The following is a 21,138-nucleotide window of genomic DNA, read 5'->3' as shown; positions in this document are numbered from 1 at the left end:
GAGCAGCGTCGCCTCGGAGCTGCGCCCGCTCACCAGGCACCGCTCTCGCCTGCAGGACCGCGTGTGGCTGGTCACGGAGGCCTCTCAGCACACACTTCCGGGCTAACTCTTCTCTGGCCAGCTTTGCTTTTCTTTACCTTGTCCTGGTTTTTCAGTATTTCATACATGGCTCATTTTATGGTAGAGCATGTCTTCTGTAACTTTCCTCAAGTTCCTTTTAGAATGGGACCGGCTATGCATATGTAGGTAAGAAAATTAAATGATGTGATGGACGTGCTGGGTTACTCTGGAGTTGGCTCTGCTGGGTTCAAATTCTTGCTCTGGCGCCTGTAGCTGAGGGACCCCAGGCAAGTCACTTAACCTCTTTGTGCCTCAATTCCCCAGTTGGTGGAAAGGCATAATTATAGGATTGATGTGAGGACTGAAGGAGAGACATGAAGTCAGCGCGTGTGCACTGCCTGGCAGGACAGGAGGCCGCATAAAGGGCAGAGTGCAGCATCGTGCCATTACCAGTGCAAACGGGCTCCGGCGTCTGTCGGCCTGGGTTTAAATCTCAGCTTGCCACTTTCTTGAGTTGCTTCGCCTCTGTGAATCCCAGTTTCACCTGTTAAATAGGAATACAACTTGTTTCACAGGATTTTGTGGAGATTCAGTTGGCGGAGGTCAGAAAAACATTTAGCAAAGTGCTGGGTGCACCTAGTGCTCAGTCATAGCCTTTCCTTCCCGTCCTTCCTGCACCATGGCATCGTTGGAGTCCATCCTTAGACCCCTGTGCCTCCGCCACAAATCTTGCTCTTGCAGACACCAGGAGAGCTGTCACCACACTGACATGGTAAATGGGTCCTAGGCCCAAAGATCCAGAGGTCACCCCGGTGCCCAGTAAGAACACAGCAGAACATCAGCGGCACAGGAAAGACGCCAGAGCAGCCAAGTGTGTTCCTGGCAAATCCGTTTCCTCCCCGCTCAGAACCAGCCCGACTCCAGACCCCTGGGAGCAAGGGTGGAGCCAGGCGGATCTCAGGACTCCAGCCCAGTAGGCGGAGGGTTGAGGCCAAATGCCAACCCTGGGCAGGAGCCGGAGTGTTGGGCAAGAAAAACTGAACAGAGGCTCACACTTCCTGAGGCCAGGCCAGTGCGGCCGGGGTGGGGGGGTCCCAGCCCTGAGCGTGGGGTCCAGGGTGTACCTCCCACTTCTCCATCCTCACTCTCCCTCCCGCCCCCTCCCCCCTCCACTTCTCCCTCAACAGCCTAATAATTCCTTGCTTGAGACCATAAAAGAGGCTTGGCCCCATCTTCTAGATTAAATTCTTATTTCCTGTTTGGTAGTTTTGGGAGGACAGGTAGCCAATAGCTTGGTAAGTGTTAAAAATAAGATACAGGAGTTTTCCAGAGTCATTCAGAAGAACCATTTACTCTCAAAGGAAAAACAGATTTACATAAACTTCCAGAAGAAAGTCATAGTTAACACCAGGATTTAGAGATAATTATTTGATTCACATCTTTACAAAGTATTTACCTGTCAAAAATATCAAAATGTGTCTATTAACTGTTTTTTTAAAAATCTATCAAAATTGCTGTTTTTAAGCAATTGTACTTTAGTTCTGATTCTATTGGAAAATGTGGTTTTTAACGAGCCACTAGAATGGAGGGCTTTAACTGGGAGTGGGTACATGTTCGGAAGCCCAAAGGCAGATTCCTGCTGAGAGTCGGGCTTCCACGGCCACCTAGCACCTTTCCCTGAGGACAGAGACAGAGGTGGGCTCTGGGAGAGGAAAGGCAACATCTGCATTATCAGAGATTTCAAACTGGGGCTCCAGAGACAGTAGGCTTGACCCCTCGTCAGCTGGGAGCTCCTGGCTGCTTTCAGGGTTTCCGACGTCAGCTGCGACCTCCTGGAGTCCTCTTCGTCCCTTCGTGCATGTCTCCCTGAGCTGCCCCTCAGCCCACCCCGGAGCAGGTCTGCAGCGAGGACTTCACGTCACTTGAGATCGCCTGCTCTGTCCCGCTGCCCGGGTTCTCCCTCCCACTTCCCGACTCTCCTGGAGTGCAGCTCAAGCCAGGGGCGCAGTGGGTGTGCGTATACTGTGATCAGGGATGCAGTTCCCTCGTCGAAAGCTCAGAAACAGCAGAAGAGGAACCAGCGAGTCACCAAAGCGGTGGCTGGTGAACATACGTTGTGCCCCACCAAGAGGACAGCTGACAAGCGGGCGCTCACACCACACACGGGAGGAGCTCAGGGGCGTCTTGTTACAGAGCAGCTCATCCAGCGAGAAGGCGGGACTGTTCATGCTCCCCAGGGTGGGTTATGATATTAGAGTTTCCTTAAAGGGCAGAAACCTGGTCAATGGTGACCTCAAACCAAGCTCAGGAAACAGGTTAAGTTTAGCTTGAGACAAGAAGTGACCCGGGTCAAGTTAGTCTCACAAAATAAGCTAAATTACGCTTTGCTTGTGTGGCCAAACTGGTTTTGTCTGCCCGGGGGGTTTTCAGTACTCCGCTGAGTTTGGTTTTAACAAGCTGAAGTGGATCCTGGGTCCGAGGGACCTCCGTTGGGTGAGGCCTGTGCACTTCAGTGAGAAGCTGCATGCCGCTGAGCCCATGCCCAGGTGGCTGCCAGTCATCTGGGGGCTGCTTGCCCAAGACCCCAGCCCGTCCACAGCCAAGGATGTCCTCCCTTAGGGAAGCTTCTGTCTGGCCACCCGAGAGTCAGTGACAGGGGTGTCAGGACCTCAGGGAGTGGGTTGGCTTAGGCTGGCTCCAGGAAGACCCATCATTCCTGTTCATTCATAGTCCTTCTGTCCATAGGGATGGACTTTGCAGTTAGGCAGTCGGGTCTGAATTCCAGCTCGGAGTTCTGATGAGTTGTGTGAGCATAGGCAGCTTACTTAGGTGCTCTGTGCCTCAATTTTCCCTTTTGTAAAACGGGGTTACGATGGTACCCACACATAGAGAATCAAACTATTACCATTTGTGAAGCAGTTAAAACAGTGCATGGTACAAATACATTGTCGTATAATGTAGCCGAGCACATTTACTCATTCAGCCAGTACTGATGAAGGCTGGACTGTGGGCTGACGTCGGAACAGTCCAGCGGGTTCACCAGGTCAGCGGGCAACGCCCCCGGCTAGTCCCCTTTGGACAAGACGTCCGTGGTGGCTCCCGAGTGGGCCAGCAGAGGTTGCCTATGGTTAGCAGAGTCCAGTCATGGACCCTCTTAAACAGGCCTCTCCTAACACAAGCCCGGCTGGCCAAGAGACTGGGGTCAGGACTGAAGCAACCCATTACTAGCCTGCTGACTCAGTTCTCAAGGCTGATTGTTTCATTTTTTTAAGGTTGAAGTGTATTAGACAGTTTCTGTATTAATCTGCATTCAGCAAAGCTGTATTAATGACATTTGAAAACTGCTTTGCGTTTATCTTGGTCTGTGGTGAAGCAGTTAAGGACTTAGCCCACCCTCGATTCACCAGCAGTGGCTATAAGAGTGACTTGGTTGCACACTCACAGACGTGCCACCCGCGCTGGGTGTGTAGGTGAATGGACGACGAAGTGGGCGGTCCAGAGTGTGGAGCCACAGTCCATGACCCCAGAGACCAGGTCTTTGGACTTCAGAGTGGGCAGAACACTGCCCATGAGAAGTTTGCCCAGAGGCCTGGCACCGTGGGTGCTGGCTTCTTTGCCTGATAACGTAATTTGACCTGCCCACACTCTTAAACCCTCATGGAGCTCTGAGGAGCATGTCAGGCTGCTGCTTTTGAGGGCAGTGCTCTCACTGCCCTCCATGGGAGGGGGCATGTCCCTGCTGACTCACTCCTCTGTGAGGCTGACACCTGTCCCGTGGCTGCACTTCAGATGCACTGAGACCCACAGAATCGGCTGCAGGCTGGCGGGCTGGTGGGCACTGTGTATACTCAGTGGCTGCATTAACAAGATCCACTTGCTAAGTGCTATGGACCTAATGTTTGTGTCCTGCCCCCCAGATTCATATGTTGAAGCCCCCACCCCCAATGTCAGGGTATTGGGAGAGGGGCCCTTGGGAGACGATTAGGATTAGCTGAGGGCATGACGGTGGAGCCGCTGGGATGGGTTAGTGCCCTCCCAGGAGGAGGAAGAGACACCAGCATTCCTCTCTCCACCACGTGAGACACAGCAAGGAGGCGCCCTCCACGAACAGGCAAAGGGCCTCAGCAGAAACGCCACGTACCGGCACCTGGCTCGTGGACTCCCCGCCTCCGGACTGTGAGAAGTGGGTCTGCTGTTGAAGCTACTCTGTCCGTGGTATTTTGTTAACAGCAGCCCAAGCTAAGACACCAAGTAATGTCGTTAAAGTGAGATTCCTCTTCTCCTCAGTTTCCAGTGTCGGACAAGAACAACCACAATGAGTAAATCTTTCGTCTCTTCACCTTTCAGTGAGTTCTCGTCCTAACCAATCACTTCATCAACTGAAACACACACACACACGCAGGCCTCTGTTGTGTGGACTGGCTTCTGTCCCCTGGTCCAGCGTCAAGGCACCATTGACTCGTGCCAGGAGGCCAAGGGTCAGGAGTCAGAGGGTCAGGAGGCTGAGGGTCAGGAGACTGGGGGTCGAGAGGCAGGGGGTGGACTTGGCTGTGAGGTGTGTGCCCCTTGAGCCTGCTCCATGGGCAGCAGGTCTCACTTCAGCACGGACCGCCGGGTCAGCAGTAGGTTTGCTGCCTGCAAGCTTCTTGGGGGAGAAATTTGCCTCTCAGGATCTGGGGGTGCAGCCTCAGAGCCTGAGGCCCTCTGTGTCTCTGGTCACCCCAGGGGACAAGCTCCCTCCCCGTGCCTTGGCTGGAGCTGTGAAAGCAGTGGGACTGCCTGCTTAGCACAGAAGCCAGAGTTCAAATGTCATAGCCCAAACTGCGCCAGCTTTCAATCAGCTGAGTCCCACAGTCGTTGTTGAATGCTCAGCGCAGCGCTGCTTGCTGGGAGACCGTCAGAAGGACCAGACACAGCCCTGCCGTCAGAGGGGCCACCTCCTGGGGAAGTAAGACAGACAAAGGGAGCACCCAGAGCGCAGCCCCGAGCAGCTCGTGTTCGTGCTGAACAAGGCGGCCAGGACACAGTTTCGGGGAGCAGGGCAAGGACTGCCTGGACGCACTGGTCCTAACACCTTCTAGTATCGCAGGCTACCCATGGCTAAGTGGCTAATCCCTGCACAAAGGCTCCCTTTAGTCAAGAAATTTGGTCACATTTCCCTGGCGCAGACTCTGCTGCAAGAGGTACTTTTCATCAATCAGAATTACAGCAACAAGAAAGTAAAGCACAGGGGACCAACTCCACAAAGTAGAGAGTCTGAAAAAGAAGCCCTTTTGCCGTGAGAGCCCTGACAGTAAGAATTCAGCAGACGCACCACAGGGCGCCCTCGAGAGGTCCGTCACCACGGCCAAGGCTACCCTTTCTCCATCATCAGGCTCAAACTCTGAGGAGTTCTGGTAGCTGACACGTCCTCGACACTGTCAAAGTCAGGTCAGGAACTGGTGATCTGCCCTCCGCGCTCCCCCAGGAGACCAGCGTGTGTCTGGGAACGAGCATCTGGGACACACACCTGCCCCCAGGAAGCCGCACTCAGCGGGGCACGGCGGAAGCTGAAGTGGGGAGAAGGGTGATGCTTGGTACCGCACTGCGGGCAGGCAGCTCTGGGCCTGCGCGATCAGACAGGCCTGGTGGCCTAGCCGCTGATAAGCAGGTAGCTCTATGCGAGGGTCTCGTTACACAGACACACACTAGGGGGGCTGTTTCTACATCTCTTCTCTTCTTGTGCAAGTTCGCATCCCTGGAAAGCTGGCAAACAACTCGGGTTCTGCATGACTACGGGACAAAGGGATGCTTTTATTGCCACATGTGGGAACAGAGAATCCCTGATAAGAAATTCAGCATTTGATACACTTTATGGCAACCTCAGATCATGACCTTGTGCCGACCCAGTGAGGTTTTCATATAAACTTGTGATAATGACAGTCATTGCATGAGTACATCTTACTTTACACCTTACACTTTGGCACACATCTTAATTAGCCCCCCGGACAATCCTATGGGGTGCGTGTTATTCCCTCCACTTTGTGAAAGAGGAACGAGGGCTCGGAGGGGCTGCCACTTGTCACAGCTCACGCAGCTGGAAGGTGCAGAGGTCTTCACCAGGATGAGGGTTTATTAAGTGGCTTAGGCAAATGTGATTCAAAATTTGTGGGCAAATAGTAAAAATATCAAAGACCTGTCAGTTTTTCCTTGATAGGACTTATAAAGTCCTCTAACATGATTATTTCAGAGGAATGTTAATGCACTTTCTCTTCTTCAAGGGTCTTCTTAGTTTCTTTTAACGAATGGTTCCTCTTCTGTTGAACAAGTAGACTTCAGCTGTGCTTCATAAAACCAAGAAAATCACTCATTTATTATCATTTAAAAAATTCTGTCCTTTCCACACACTGCCCAATACATGGTTGTGTTTATGGGACAGCTGCAAAGACCCTGGCCTGCAGCAGAGTGTGGGTCCTGTTCGTCACTTGGAGCGTCCTTGGGGAGAAGCAAGCCTCTGAGCTTGGTTTAGTGCCACGTCACAAAGTTGTTGAGAATATTATTAATACTAAAGAGTAAAGCACTTTTTAAATGTTGAAGTCCTACACAAATGTGATTGTTCAATTATTCCTAGAGTTAAGAGCTAGAGAAAGGCTAGTGGCTTGCCTGAAGCAATAGATTGGCTGAATTTACTAAATACTGTATTTAAAGAAAAAGAGGAACCGGCTATATAAGAGTGAGGTGGGGTGGGAGAGATTGAGGGAACACACAGTCCCTGAGGAAGAGAGGGTGTGGGCCTGACTCTGAATCTCAGGGATCGTGGGCAGAGTTGTCCAGGGCTTAGCAAGTGATGAGAGTGAATCCTAATTATCCCAGAGGCTTCCTCCAGAAGTAAAAGTGCCACAGAGACACCGGGGCTTCTCTAACCGATGACACAAATACGGGCAGTACAGTTAATAACAGACGAGAGAGTCAAAATTCAAAATTGTTTTTGGTATTGGAATTTTGGGAGTTTGAGAGACATTTTCACGTAAGAATGAGAGGACTTGTTAAAGGGATCTGAGAAGTTGAGGGGACCCCAGATAACTGAGCAGCAGAGTGGCTGGTGGTCAAGAGCAGAGGCTGGGCCAGGCCATGGGTTCAAACCGCTGCCTGTTAGCTGCATGACCCTGGCGAGCTCCGTGCCCTGCTGTGCGGGGGGGTTTCCCCACCCACTCCACCATGTGGGCCAGTGCTCTGAGCAGCGCTTGACATCGGGTCACAGGGGCGTAAGGTTACCATGGGATGTAACTGACGGAGTGGCCACACCATTAGCAGAAGCGGTCAGTGTCCAAATGCCCTCTCACTCCAGAGGGCCGTCTGCACCCGCCGCCTGTCGCTCCCAGTGCACCGAGCAGAGCTGACTGCAGCCCTGTCCTAGGCGGGCTTTTCCTCCCCTGCCCTTTGTCCTTGGGAATTCCCAGGTCTCTGGGGCCATCTCCTTTGGCTTGACCTCACGTTTGCCCCGGACACCTTGTCCCTTCTGCTGTGTCACGCCTCCAGCGGGTCAGCGCCACTCTGGGCTGGGGGCGGTTGCAGGCCTCGCGGAGTCTCCGTGCGAGTGGGAGGCGTTGTCCTCCCGCACAGGGCAGTGAGGATGGACTGCCTTAGAGGGAGACGGAGACCAGCGGTTGTCATGTTCAGAAATGCTGCCTTTGGCACATCTGGAATCTCGCAGTGGACATTGCACAATTGATTGGAAATGTCTGTTTCATCAGCATGGTCCACACGAGGCATTCGGTGAGACTCTGGGGAGGCAGAGCAAAGGGCGAGGGGCAAAGGCCACCGGTCGAGCTCCACTCAGGGCGAGGCGGCGGGGTTAGTCAGCCAAGATCAGGGATCCAGAGACACTACAAGAGACAGAATAACAGACGTGACGGAGTATACAGGGGGCTTAAAAGGAGATGGAGAAGGGAAAGTGATGACTGAGAGCGGTCCTGAGGCCTAAGGCTCGGGCCAGGCAGGGCCAGGGCCCCAGTGGGGTCGAGAGGACGGACTCAGGCCGGCGGGGAGCCGCGTCCGTCCTGTGCGGACGACTCGGCCTCAACGTCGCGCTCTCAAGTGGAGAGGCGGCGGGGCGTGGGCCCGCGAAGCGCAGAGCCGCGCGCACCGCCCTTCTCGGCGGCGCCCGGCCCGCGCGCTCCCCGCCAGCGGCCGCGACCTGAGACCCGCCGGCCCCCAGGCCCCAGCCTCCCCGGAGCCCCGGGGCCTCCCGAGCCCCTCTGACCCCCGAGACCCCTGGGCCCCCGGGGCGCTGGAGCCGGTGACCGTCGGGGGCGCACAGACTCCAGGCAGGCTTGACAGAACCCCTCCTCCCGAAGCCGGCAGGGACTGACCCTCGCAGCCGCCCCCGCGCACCCTCAGACCCAGGCTCCGAGACCCCGCCCCCGGCCGGGCGGGGACGCTGTGCGACGCCGAGGCCGTGCGTGGAGTGACTTGGGGAGCTCCCGGAAGTGACGGGAGCCGGCGGAAGTCCCGCCCACCCGCCGGTCCCTAGGCGGAAGTCCGCGCCGCCGTCCCTCGTGGCTGGTCGCCGGCATGGCGCACTACAACTTCAAGAAGATCACTGTGGTGCCGTCCGCCAAGGTAGGCGACCCCAAGGGGGCCTTCCGCCCTCGGTTTTCTCGGCCGGGTCGCGGGAAGGGGTGTCCGGTCTGTAACTCTGGGCGGAAATGGGTCCGCCTCTCCCGCCAGGCCCCCTTCCTAGGCCGCGTTCTGTCGGACGAGGGCCTCCGCTTTAGGGGTTCCAGGTCCCCCCAGAAGGTGGGGGTCCTTTTTCAGACATCAGGGCTTCCTCGGGGGTTAGGGCCTTCCCTCAGACGTTAGAACCTTCAAGTTGGCGATGGGGGTCCCTCAGAGATTAGGGACCCCTCGGGTTTTTCTGTCCTTAGGAAATTGTAAGTAATGGGTTTTAGTTTTGTCTGTTATTTTATGTACTTTCAAAGCCAAAGATACGCAAACTGCTTCTCTTTTCTAAATATTTTCTCTGATTTATGCTTGAGTTGTCTGGCTACTTAGGTTCCAGAGGTTTTTAGGTGTTTGGAAATTAGGAGAACATCAAGAAAGTGTGGGATAACATTTATTTAGCAGCCGTTTGCTGAGTGTTTTTAAAAGGCCAGAAACCATAATGAAGAAAAAAGTTGTTCGTTGCAGATTTAGTCAGAAAAAAGTGTTTGTAGTCTGCAATTTAAAAGATACGGTATTACTAGATATTGATTTTTTGAAGGTTTCAAATAAGTGGATGAAAGTTGATATTTTTGGTGTAACTATGTTTTATTTTTTTTAACTTCAGGACTTTATCGACCTGACATTATCGAAGACTCAACGAAAGACTCCAACAGTTATTCATAAACATTACCAAATCCATCGCATCAGACATTTTTATATGAGGAAAGTCAAATTTACTCAGCAGAATTACCATGACAGACTGTCACAGATTCTAATGGATTTTCCCAAACTGGATGTAAGTGACTGGGGGGCATAAATGGTTATGTCAGTATGAACCTTCAGACAGTCAGTGTTAAACCAGTTGGTCTACTTGTTGGACAGATAATGAAGGAAAGAGAAAATAACTGACTTGTCACGAGTTTACTGAGTGAGTGAGTGGCAAAAGTGGGAACAGAACACAGGTTTTTGTTTCTTTATTATTCTTCGTTTTCCCAGTCAAACTCCATCTAAGCCCAAAGCTTTTGTCTCGGGCTTTCTTTGTCAGCTGGGCTCACAGGGCTGACCTGAGCTCTGAAAGCAGCCGAGGGTGAAACCTGAGACCCTCACATGGTTATGGTTCTGGCGGCTCCCCTGCTGGTCTGAGCGTCCTCTCCCTCCTTCCAAGGCTCCTTTTCTGGTGACCTCAGGTGGGGCCCATGGCTTGAGGCGCACCAGTGTTTGTGACCTTGTTGCTTCATCAGCTAATGGTGGTCTGTGTGATTTCTTCACTGGCAAGAAGAAGTCTTCTGGGGAGCCCTGAGCCCCCATTGTTGAACTCTGCAGTCTGCTGCGAGGTGCAGTTTGCCCATGTATCTGGCCGAGGGAAGCAGGAGCGGACATTGCCCGTGAGGTCCCCATGTGGGGTCCCCAGTACAGTGTGAGAGCCTTAAGTTTGCTGCTGCCCTGAAGTAGTCCCTGAAGGCAGGTTATGGCAGAGAGGGGAGGTTGGTTTACGTGATAGAAATCGGTTTCACAGACTTCCAGGGCTTGACAGGGGCTCAGTGACACTTATTGGATGAGTGTGTAAGTTCTCGGGGAAGTACAGGTACTTCAGAAAGTACCTGAGGACGGAAAAGGAGTGAGAATGTTTCCTAAACTGGCGAGACTAGAAAACAGCTGATCTGAGCAAACAAAACATTTTGAGCTAATCAGTACCAGGTTTTTGTGGTTCTCTGGAAGTTTTATCTTTTTCATCCTTGGTATCCTTTTTGAATACATTAGAGGTTCAAATTTATGAACATTCTATTCCCCTTTTTTGGGTTTTTGTTTTTGTTTTTTTCCAAACTAAAGAAGTTAATCATCTGAGAAGAGTTTTAGAGTAGAATGTTGTAGGAAGTTGGCATTCATCAAATGACTGCTTGGTCTTGGGTGCTGCCCTCAGCACTAGGAGTGCAGCAGCAGTTTGACAGGCCCGTCCCGCCTGGTGAGGGGACTGCGAGAGTAAACATGAGAGTACATGCGTGTTGGATGACGAAGAAGTGGAGAGGGCCAAGCAGGAGGCTGTAGCTGAGACCTGGAGGAAGTGAGGAGGTGGGCATGCGGCCACCCAGAGAAGAGCACTGTGGGCACAGAAACAGTGATGTTCTCAGGGAACAGGAAGGTCCAGGAGGAAGAGTAGGGGTATGCGACGGAGGGGCCAGGAGGTGGGGCAGGGAGGCCGTGGGTGGGGCCAGGCGACTTGTGGGGAACCTTCAGGACAAGCCTTGTGTTACTTACCTTGTAGAGGAGGACTGGCCTGTGGGGTGAATGCAGCCACCAGACCCTGGTGGTGATGACAGGGCTGAGAAGCGGCCACCTTCAGGGTATCTGGTGAAGGAGGAACCAGTGGATTTGCCCTTGGCCGTGATGTGGAAGGGGAACAGGTCTGTGGAGGAAACCTCTCTTCGTGACCTTCGCTGGGAAGGAGAGCAGAGAGAAGGAAGGATTGTGGGTTCAAGGGAGTTTTAAAACTTTTTTCTAGGTTTTGGGGCAGTAATAGCCTGTTCGCAGGTTGATGATCATGGCCAGGTGGACAAGGAAGAACTTCTGGGGCCCAGTTCTTAAGTTTCCCGCTCAGACAGGCTTGGTGCTCATGTGGATCTGGGCCCTGGCTGGGTCTGCACAGGCCAGATGGGCAGGTGGAGGGGCTGCTGGGCTTGGCTTCCCTGCTGAACCCTTTTTTCTCTGTGAACTGAACAGTTGTTATCTAGGGGAGAGGACCAAGGAAGAGACACTGGGGGCTTGAGTAGAGGAGAAGGTGTGATGTGTTTCCCTGGGAAGTTATTCTTCGAGTGTTATTCGCACATCGGCGTGGAAAACTGCTGTACCAAGGTGACCGCTTTGTTTTTCTCGTGATAGGACATCCATCCATTCTATGCGGATTTGATGAACATTCTCTATGACAAGGATCACTACAAGCTGGCTCTGGGACAAATAAATATTGCCAAAAATTTAGTGGACAAGTAAGGCATTTTCTTAACATTATGTCTTTTAAGTTACTGTTAGAAGTGATGGAAGCCTCACACGTCTCTCCTCCTTTCTCTCAGCGTTGCTAAGGACTACGTGCGGCTCATGAAGTACGGGGACTCCCTGTACCGCTGCAAGCAGCTGAAGCGCGCCGCCCTTGGGCGCATGTGCACCATCGTGCGGAGGCAGAAGCAGAGTCTGGAGTACTTGGAACAAGGTACTTGTCGTGCATCCGCAAGAGCGGTTCCCAGTGCGTTCCACCGAGGGCCTGGTCCTTGTCGAGAAGTGACTTCTGAGGTGTTTTATTTATTGTTTTAATTTGGAGATGAGAGGGTCAAACTATTTTTCCTGGCCCAGCCTCTAAGAAATTCTCACAGGCCAGATATTGGAAGAGCAACTAGCACTTACAACGCTTACAAATTTGTAGCAGCATTAAGAAAACTTGTTTTTCAGATTTAGTAGGTAAGGTGTATGTATTATAAATCATGGGGAAATACCAACACACATAAAAGTAAAGAAGTGATCCATAGTTTTACCTATTGACTTTTTAAGTCTTTTTGAAACACATTTGTTTGTAAAGTATGTGAACATCAAACTGCTCCTCCAGTTTTGTTACCTTACAGTTTTATTCAGGAGGGCAGTTTCTGAGTTAACACAGGAAGATTTTTATTGAAACAATTATCTGCTTTTTATGTGCATGTACTTTTACACTTCAGATGTTTTTAACTGACTGACTTTTGATCCCCCTTCCCCAGCCTCTTGCAAATAAGTTGGGGCCAGATTGTAACACCTGGCTGCTTGGACAGAGCTTCCGAGCTCTGTTCGGTCATTAGGGTGGCCCGGTGCTGTCTGCTGCTGGAGCAGCGTGCATGCAGACGAGGCCCCTGAGCTTTACGTGGAAGGAGCCTGCCGCCCAGCCGGGAAGTGCTGGCACACGCACTCTCTCCGAGAAGGCTTTTCCGCATAATCTCACTTTTAAATGCGAGTCATTGGGTCATGTGGCTTTGGCCTCACCCTGGACCTGTGGGATAGAAATGCCGTATTGCTAGGGCCTGGGAATGGGGTTCTTGGTGCAGCTGATTTGGGAATGCTCGTCTGCCTGCCCAGTGCCTCTGCAGCTAAGCTTTTCCCATTCGTTCATATTTTCTCCATCACTTATGTTCTCAGTGTTGGAGCTGGAGTATGTAGCTGAGTTGAGCAAATCTTAAACTTTGAGTTTCTGGACTTTTCTCACAAAATTAAGCATGTTTAACCTCACCTTCTCACAGTGCGTCAGCATCTGTCCCGTCTGCCGACTATTGACCCGAACACAAGGACCCTGCTTCTGTGTGGGTACCCGAATGTCGGCAAGTCCAGCTTCATCAACAAGGTTGGTCTGCCCAGCGGTAAACCGGGCACCGACCACCTGACTGGGCTGGAGGTGGCCACCCTGCTCGTCCCGTAGTTGGCACTGCCCTAGGCTTAAGACACCCTTTCCTCGAAGGGAGGATTGGCTCTGAGCCTAGGTTTATATTGCTGTAACAGAAACCATTTTATTTTTGAGTTTTGTACATGTCCGACAAGTCTCTAAGGGGTTTGAGACATTTAAGTACGTTTTGTTAACGCGGGAGCATGCTCTCTTGGCCTGTTCTGGGCTGGTGGTCCCAGCGGGTCACTGTTGACTGTGTCGGACCGTTTGTGCTTTGGAGAGGTAGTGAAGCGCAGGCCTTGCATGACGGAAGCTGTGGCTTTGTTTTAGGTGACGAGAGCGGACGTGGACGTCCAGCCCTACGCCTTCACCACCAAGTCTCTGTTTGTCGGGCACATGGACTATAAGTACCTGCGTTGGCAGGTGAGAGCTCGTGACACGTCTAGAACAGATGTCTTGCCTTTGTTCACTGAGTTTGATTTTGGTGATTCCCAAGAACTAGTTGCCCGTCCCCATCCCAGTGCGCTCAGAGTCCCAGGGAAGACTCGGGGTGGGAAATGGATTCCCGGGTCACATCCGGGAACAGCCTCGTGGAGAAGAAGCTCATGTGAGCCTTGGGGCTGCATGAGGGCTGATCCCGTCTCTTGGGTGAGATCAGGAGAGCGACCAACCCCCACCGTGGAATCTGCGTTCTGCATTATGCTGAGCATGGTGCTTGAAGGTCCTGTCGGTGTGTCTGACCTGTAGTTAGAAAGGCAGCCTGTTTCCATGGTTGGATTTCGTGTCATAATGGGAAGATGACTCTAACACACGGGGAGTTGGCTAGGTTATGCCAGTTTTTCTGTTAATGCCCTCTAATGGACAGAGGAGTCCTTGTCAAGGTCATTGGCTAGTTAGTTCCTCAGCACCCTCTGCAGGCCCCCCGACCCCCCAGTATTTATTAAAGAACGTGTAGTTTTCCCTGGCTGCTTTGTTTATTCACCCTGGTCAGTTGGGAAGCCTGCATTTCTTCTGCCAGTTTTGTTAGGGCAGATCTGGGATTGTGAACGGGCAGAGGTCTGTGAGGATGTGTACTTCGGAGTAACGCGTCTGACCCTCAGGTTGTGGACACGCCGGGGATTCTGGACCACCCTCTGGAGGATCGGAACACCATCGAGATGCAGGCCATCACGGCCCTGGCCCACCTGCGTGCCGCAGTTCTGTACATGATGGACCTGTCGGAGCAGTGCGGGCACGGGCTGCGGGAGCAGCTGGAGCTCTTCCAGAACATCAGGCCCCTGTTCATCAACAAGGTGAGCATGGTGCTGGGTCACAGCTGGTGACCTGCTGTGGGGAGGTGGTGACTCCTCTGTCTTCCTTCCCTGCCGCAGCCTCTGATCGTCGTAGCGAACAAGTGTGACGTGAGGAGAGTGGCTGAGCTCCCTGAGGACGACCGGGTGAGTCCTGCATTTCTTGCTATTCTGAATCTCACCTCCGACAGCCGCGGTTTAGAGGGAACTTCAGCAGGGCTGGTCCGGTTCTTGTCCTGCAGTTGAGATAATATCCTCAGTGGGTGAGCCCCACGATGTGATGGAAACCCAGTAGAGGCAAACCAAACCTGAAGTCTCCCGATTCTGGGGAGATGTGTGTGTCTGGTCCGGACACGTAGCCTTTGGGAGACGTGCTTCCTTAGGAAGGACCACCTCTTACGTCGGGGCCTAGAGCAAGCCAAGCCCCTCGAGGTCCGCCTCCCTCCCGGGCCTGGGGTGGCCAGGTGCCTGGAGCAGCGCCTACAGAAGGACTTTGCATGGGGGGAGGTTGTCAGGTGTTACTTCAGTGCTTGGGCACAGGCTCTCAGGAAACATCTGGGACTGAGTGAGTGAGGTGGAGGAGTGTCTGCAGACCATGGGCACTGGGTTGCATGTGCTGTGCTTTTCCAAGAGGCCGTCAGGCCGTCAGCCCTGGGTTCTCCGGCACTCTGACCCTGTATCCATCTCTGAGAGGCGTTCTCCAGGATGAACGCTTGGAGAAGGTGTGCCCGGGTACGTGCTTCTCCGTCGCGGTCCCCGACGCTGCTGTTCCATGTGTTCCATGGTGCTCGGGCTGCCCCAGGCCGCCCTGGGCCGCTGGGATCTGACCCTGGGAGGCGGGGCGCACGCTCAGGTTCGAGAGCCGCTCTCTAGACCAGCAGACTCGCCGGGCCGTGCCTCTGGGCGTCCCCTCCACCAGGTCTGAGTAGGGGGTTTCTAGGGGGACTGGACTTCCTCCTCTGGGTCTCCATGTGCTCTGGAAACTTCATCCTTGGTAAGAATTCAGTGTCTCTAAACAGCCGTTCTGGTGTCCTGGGGGCCCTGCAATGTATCCCTTAAGTTACTGATGAGACAGACGCTGCTGTCACAGAAGTCTCTGGTCTTTGAAGGGACTGTTTTCCAGGCTGGAAGCACTGGAGCGGAGCTGCGGGGAGGGTCGGAGACACGGCAAGGTCAGGGTGAATGCTGTCCCAGGAGCTGGGGCTCTGAGGTTGGACGCGCTCGAGTCCCAGCCTCCTGGCTGCAGCTGTGGCAGGTGCTGTGCGGCTGTGCGGGTACGCAGTCGGTGGCCTGTGCGGACCCGAGTCCTGGGGCCGTGGTGCAGGTGTCTGGTGTGGGCCCTGTGCTGCCCAGTGGTCTGATTGCTGTTTCTGGGGGGCTTCGCGTCATGGGTCTGGGCACCTGCATGCGACCGTGGTCACGTGGCCATGCCTGCAGGAGGGGCACAGGTGTGGTCCCTTCTTAGTCCTGGTGACTCGGACGGAGCTGGTTTCATAAACGCCGCCGTGCCGCTTTCTGAGGAACCGTCTGAGGCTGTGGAGACCGAGTATTTTAGAAGAAAGAGTGTAGGAATCATTCTGCATGGATCCCATGCCCTGATTTTGCCGAGGCTCTTTTCGGAAGGGGAAGTCTTTTAGTGTCCAGAGAGCCTCTGGTTTGCCTGCCGTTGTCTGGTTTGATCCTCCTAGGGCTTTGTGTTTTCTTAATCATAGTAGAATTTGGGGAAAAATTGGTAACTGTTTTGGGTAGCTGTCCTTCAAAAGAGGTAAACCGCAGGTGTTGTGTTAATTATGATTAACATTTATGGCACCCATTTGAGGAGCGGTAAGATTGTTCATGGGGAACTGGGAATAAATAACACACCTCGTTTTTCCTTTGTATTCCTAGAAAATATTTATCGACCTGCAGGCTGAAGGGTTTCCTGTGATCGAGACCAGCACCCTGACAGAGGAAGGGGTTATTAAAGTGAAAACAGAGGTCAGTTCTCTCACAGGCAGGGGCCTTTCCTGTCCCTCTCTTGTTTGGAGAGTGCTCCTAACACCGAGCCCATAGCAGCGGGCAGGAGGGGCTCCCTGGGTCCCCCACACACCCAGTGACCGTGGGGTTTGGAGCAGTGTTTACACTCTCACCCCAGGGAACCTTCACTCAGTCTCGACACCTGGGGTCCTGCCTCAGGCTGGCCTGGCCCGGAAAGGGAGAGACGTTCCCTTCCTCCCAGTCCCCCCTCCCTCCCACACCCACCGGCGAGGGCGGTCAGCCCCAGGGCAGTTACCTGAACCTTGGGGCCCTGAGGACTCGGCGTCAGGTGCCACCACTGAGGGGACTGGAGCGGGTTCCAGACCTGGGGTCGCTGGCTCCTTCCAGCCGCGGCAGAAGGCCGTCTGGGATGCCCTGACCGGTGCCGCCGTTTCTCACCTGCTTAGGCTTGTGACCGGCTTTTGGCTCATCGAGTTGAAACCAAAATGAAAGGAAATAAAGTGAACGAGGTGCTGAACAGATTGCACTTAGCTGTTCCCAACAGACGAGATGATAAGGTAAGGCCGCCGTCCGAGCCGTCCAGGTCGGGGTGCGTGGCGGGTGCAGGTGGTGGGGCCCCGCGAGCCTGCGTCCAGGCTGTGGGTTTCACGGGTGGTGGTGCTTCTTCCTCAGATTAAGAATTACGCTGTGTGTATCGGAAAGAATCAAAAAGGTCAGAGGGAGAGGGTTTGAAGTCCGAGGTGAAGCCTGCTTCTCATGCCACCAGAGGCTGTCACTGTTAACTCTCGTTTATCTCTCCAACAATGGTTTGGCATGTAAGCTTCTTAAAAAAAATTTAAACATGGGAACACGTTATGTTCTTTCAATTTTTCATTTTCTTGCCATTGGAAACCAGTGCTCGGGTGCGTGTTTATATGTAGGTCTTTTTAACAGCAGTTGTGTCTGTGGAGTGAGCGTTCAGGCACAGAAGGCGCCGCTGTCCTCCACTAGGTGTTGCTGGTTCGTGCTGCCTGGACGGTTTGAGAACCCCCACTTCTGTTCCTAGTCTAGTTTCTTCTTTCCTTTTTTTTTTTTTTTTTTTTTTAATGTTCCCTGTGTATTCATCCATTCTTCAGCAATGATTCTTGGTGCCCCACTTTAGGCATTGATGAAGATGACTGTTAGTGACGTTGTTGTTAATGAGTTTTACCATGTTTCTTCGCAGGAAGTTAAACCAGTTCTCAGTGTAATTTTTTTCAGTACATTTTTCCCCCAAAGTGAAAGTTACCTTGTAAGCAGCGACGTTTCTGCACTGCAGCCTCAGGCAGCCACACCCACTGGTGTATTCCGCGTGGCGGTCTGCTTGGTGGTCGTCACGTGGGACAGCGTGTGTTGCGGTGGCTGGCACGGCTGAGCGGTTTTAACCTGCTTCCTTGCCCTCTCACTTCTCGGCGTTGCCTCGTGTCCCTCGATTTATAACTTTTACATTAAGAAGATCAGACTCTTGCATGTTCTGTTCGTCTTTTCCCCTTTTCTCACTTGCCTTTTCATTTTGGGGAATCCCTTGTCACCTCAAAGAATTGACACATTTGAAGCTGTTAGTACATGTATTGCTGTTTACCCAGTGGCTGCTGAGCTTTGTGTTGTGCATAGAAAGGCCTGCCATTCATTCTAAAAATACTCTTTAAAGGTATATTCTTATTCCGTACTTTGGTGTAGTTTTTCTGATCTCACCTGCTTTGAACACAAGGCTTTGCTGAATCGTGGGCTTCTCTGGGCCTCAGGAAGCTCCTCGCTTGTTTTGGGACTGACGGCTGAGCGGCGTCTCCCCGCTGCGTGGCCGTGTGCTGGGGCTCCTGTCTCCTTTTCTCTCATTCGCGCATCTGCTGGATTCCTCCTGTGCTGCTTTCCTCACCTGCAGTTTTTCTTGATAATCTTGCCTTTGTTTCTCTAAGGAACTCCGTGCCCAAACTGGCCCTGCATCCGCCCTAAGTCATCTGATGGGTTCCCATTGGTCTGGGTGTGGTTTTGTGTTTCCTTTGCAGATGAAGGATTTACTTACAGGTTTTCGCTTCTGTTTCTTCTGTGAGGCGTTCACACAGTTCTTTCCAATTATGTCTCCTCCAGGAGCGGCCCCCGTTCATCCCAGAAGGCGTGGTGGCGCGCAGAAGGCGGATGGAGCTTGGAGAGCCCAAGAGGAGGCGGGTAGGTGATGCGGCTCCCACGGGCCTGCTCTTGGAGAGCGCGATGGGGCCTTGGGGCCGGGAACCCCTGGGTGCAGACGACAGGTCCGCCCGTGGCGGAACCAGAGACGGCGCTGAGCCTCGGCCCAGAGGGTTGGCCCTGAGGTTCGAGAAGGGGTGACTTCACAGGGACGGGAGGGTCTTAGCAGTTCTGGACCCGAGAGGCCACGTGGAGCTGAGTAAAGCTGTTTTCTCATTGCAGGAGCGGGATATTGAGCTGGAAATGGGAGATGATTACATCTTGGATCTTCAGAGTAAGGGCTCACATGTGACAGTTGCTGTGTGTCAGGTTTTCAGAAAACTGTGCAAGGACTGAATGCTTGGAAGCCTTCCAGCATCTTGTTGCTTTAATTTCCTAACGATGAGAGGTGGCCTGCCGCCAGGGCCCTGAGGGTTCTCCCTTCAGGTAGTCTGTTCTCTCAGGCTGAGGCATGATTCTGCAGCTTCCAGAGCGTGTAAATCTGAGCAGGCTGTTGGCACTGATTCTGCCGTTCGTGCCCCTGGCTTTCCTCCCCTGGGCACTGGGTCCTGAGGCCCCAGCAGGCCCTGGGATGTGTGCGGGGCGGTCCTCCGGTCATGTCAGCATCTGCTCACCTGGTGTGGAGCACAGGGTGGGGCTCGGGTCAGCACGTAGTGGCTGAAGACACTAAAAGCCGTTGCGAACGTTGTTTTGTTACGTTTCCAACCTGTAGAGTACTGGGATATCATGAATTCATCTGAGAAGCACGATAAGATACCCGAGATCTGGGAGGGCCATAACGTAGCTGACTACGTCGACCCTGACATCATGCAGGTCTGTGTCCCTTGTCCCCTTTTGTGACCCAGGAGGTGCAAGCACGGCTCAGCTCACCTGTGCGGGGGGGGGCGGGGGCGGCGGTGGACCTTGTCCCTCCTGTGCCTGAGCCTCCCGTCCCCGATCCCGATGGCCGGTCCCGCTGAGGGGCAAGCCCGGGCTCTGCCTCCGGGGTCTACATGCCGGCTGGCTGGACTTTGTTCCTCCTGGGCCTCCTGCTCCATGTGAGGCGTCCCGGGTGTGGGCGCCCTCACCCCTGCCTGCACCTTGTCCACCCCTCATCCTGCCCCATCGCCCACGTCCTCCTCCAGTTTCATCCCCTCCCTGTTTGCTGTTTTCTAACAAGTGTGTGTCCACAAGGTTCTCATCTTTTTTCATAAACAAAACTTTCTCAGACCCTGTGTTCTCCTGTGGTTGCCATCCTGTCTTTCTCTCCTGAATCAACCTCTTAAAAAGTACAAAGTATGTGCAGTGCATGCTGCCTCATTCCCCCGAGATCCGCTCCTCGGTTCTCTGACGCTGCCCTGGAACTGTGCGTCCAGCCCTGCGCCCCCTGCTGGCCGCCTTCTGCTTCTGTCTGGCTGTGCAGCGTCCAGTGTCCTCAGTCGGGTTCAGGCGGCCGTGGTCGGCCTGCCCTGGCCTGTCCCTCTGGCCTCCCTCTCTCTGACTGTAGGTTCCTGTCAAGATTTGTTTGTTGTGTTTGGGACTTTGCTGGGCAGACGGGCTGTGGTGGCCCAGGACCTGTTCACATCGGTGTTCTCGCTCTTCAGAAGAGAGATGCTTTCACGTCCCTGCTGGGGGCGAGGGGAGCGATGTCGGCACGTTTCTGAGCCATGGGGTTGGGAGTGGTGGTTTCTAAAGAAGAGCTGGCTCAGGGCTCGGGGCGGTCTGTGCGGCCGCCTCGTCTGTGTGCCGGGGCCTGACTGCGGGCGCTGAGCTGTGTGGCCCGTGGACGGGGTCCACGTGAGCCTGTCCCTGGTGTCTGCTGCCTCCTGGACAGCTTGGGGGGAATCCTGGTTCCTGTAACGGTTGTTACATCAATTGATGAGTTTTCATTGCTGGCTTTGTTTAATTATGACTCTTTTTAAAGAAATTGGAAGAATTAGAAAAAGAAGAAGAGCTCAGAACCGCGGCTGGAGAGTACGACAGCGAGTCCGAAAGCGAAGACGAAGAAATGGCGGAGATCCGGCAGCTGGCGAAGCAGATTAGGGAAAAGAAGAAGCTGAAGATTCTGCAGTCCAGAGAGAAGGACACGCAGGGGCCCAGGATGCCTCGGACGGCCAAGAAGGCAAGCGTCCCGTCCTTTCCAGGGCCTCGCCTGTCCTCGTGTGGGAGCCTTGCGTGGTCCTTCCGTTGGTGTATGTTGCCTCATGGGGCTGGTTGAGTTTGGGCCTTGCGCATTCTAAGGACTGAGCCCTCTCTCGGTGACTCTCACTGTTGGACTCGAACCCTTTGCAGCTGGACAGATTAAGGTTTTTGATTGTTTATCAGTCAGGACTCCTCTTCTGCAATATAGAAACCAAACCCAGTCTGCCCTAAAGCCAGAGGTGATGGAACTGGGTCTGGTGACTGGTCAGGACAGGAGTCACACTCTTGGCACAGGTGGATCGGGTGACGTCAAGGCTCCTTCCTGATCCCAGGGCTGTCTTTGTGGGCATCTTTCCCCCACTCTCCAGAGAAGGAGGCTGGTGTGTGGTCAGTCACACTGTGAGAGGCAGGGAG

The 21,138-nt window shown here is 53.5% G+C and overlaps 1 protein-coding gene and 1 long non-coding RNA gene across 3 annotated transcripts in view; one reads left to right on the top strand and one right to left on the bottom strand.

Annotated features, from left to right (window-relative positions):
• Window positions 1-21,138, top strand: part of GTPBP4 (GTP binding protein 4) — a 62,607-nt gene that overhangs the window by 37,903 nt on the left and 3,566 nt on the right. Inside the window, exons 1-14 of one of the 2 annotated variants that reach the window (XM_010962095.3) lie at window positions 8,490-8,661; window positions 9,368-9,538; window positions 11,620-11,723; window positions 11,808-11,944; window positions 12,996-13,096; window positions 13,466-13,558; window positions 14,236-14,427; window positions 14,506-14,571; window positions 16,312-16,401; window positions 16,848-16,958; window positions 18,508-18,585; window positions 18,826-18,877; window positions 19,316-19,416; window positions 20,507-20,704. In XM_010962095.3, coding sequence (XP_010960397.1) covers window positions 8,614-8,661; window positions 9,368-9,538; window positions 11,620-11,723; window positions 11,808-11,944; window positions 12,996-13,096; window positions 13,466-13,558; window positions 14,236-14,427; window positions 14,506-14,571; window positions 16,312-16,401; window positions 16,848-16,958; window positions 18,508-18,585; window positions 18,826-18,877; window positions 19,316-19,416; window positions 20,507-20,704 — 1,542 coding nt within the window. In that variant the 5' untranslated portion in view covers window positions 8,490-8,613. Of the gene's footprint in view, window positions 1-8,489; window positions 8,662-9,367; window positions 9,539-11,619; window positions 11,724-11,807; window positions 11,945-12,995; window positions 13,097-13,465; window positions 13,559-14,235; window positions 14,428-14,505; window positions 14,572-16,311; window positions 16,402-16,847; window positions 16,959-18,507; window positions 18,586-18,825; window positions 18,878-19,315; window positions 19,417-20,506; window positions 20,705-21,138 lie in introns of those variants that run through there. The other variant, XM_045522385.2, reaches the window with a different exon arrangement.
• On the bottom strand, window positions 7,009-8,540 carry LOC141576050 (uncharacterized). Its single transcript, XR_012504278.1, has 2 exons — window positions 8,412-8,540; window positions 7,009-7,925 (listed from the first exon to the last, which is right to left on the bottom strand). It is a non-coding gene; the product is annotated as an uncharacterized LOC141576050 (long non-coding RNA).

The sequence above is a fragment of the Camelus bactrianus genome, chromosome 35 (assembly GCF_048773025.1).
Source record: "Camelus bactrianus isolate YW-2024 breed Bactrian camel chromosome 35, ASM4877302v1, whole genome shotgun sequence".
In the NCBI taxonomy this organism is placed as follows: Eukaryota; Metazoa; Chordata; class Mammalia; order Artiodactyla; family Camelidae; genus Camelus; species Camelus bactrianus.
Note: the sequence above shows the minus strand (reverse complement) of the source record. Positions and strands in the feature narration are given on the sequence as shown.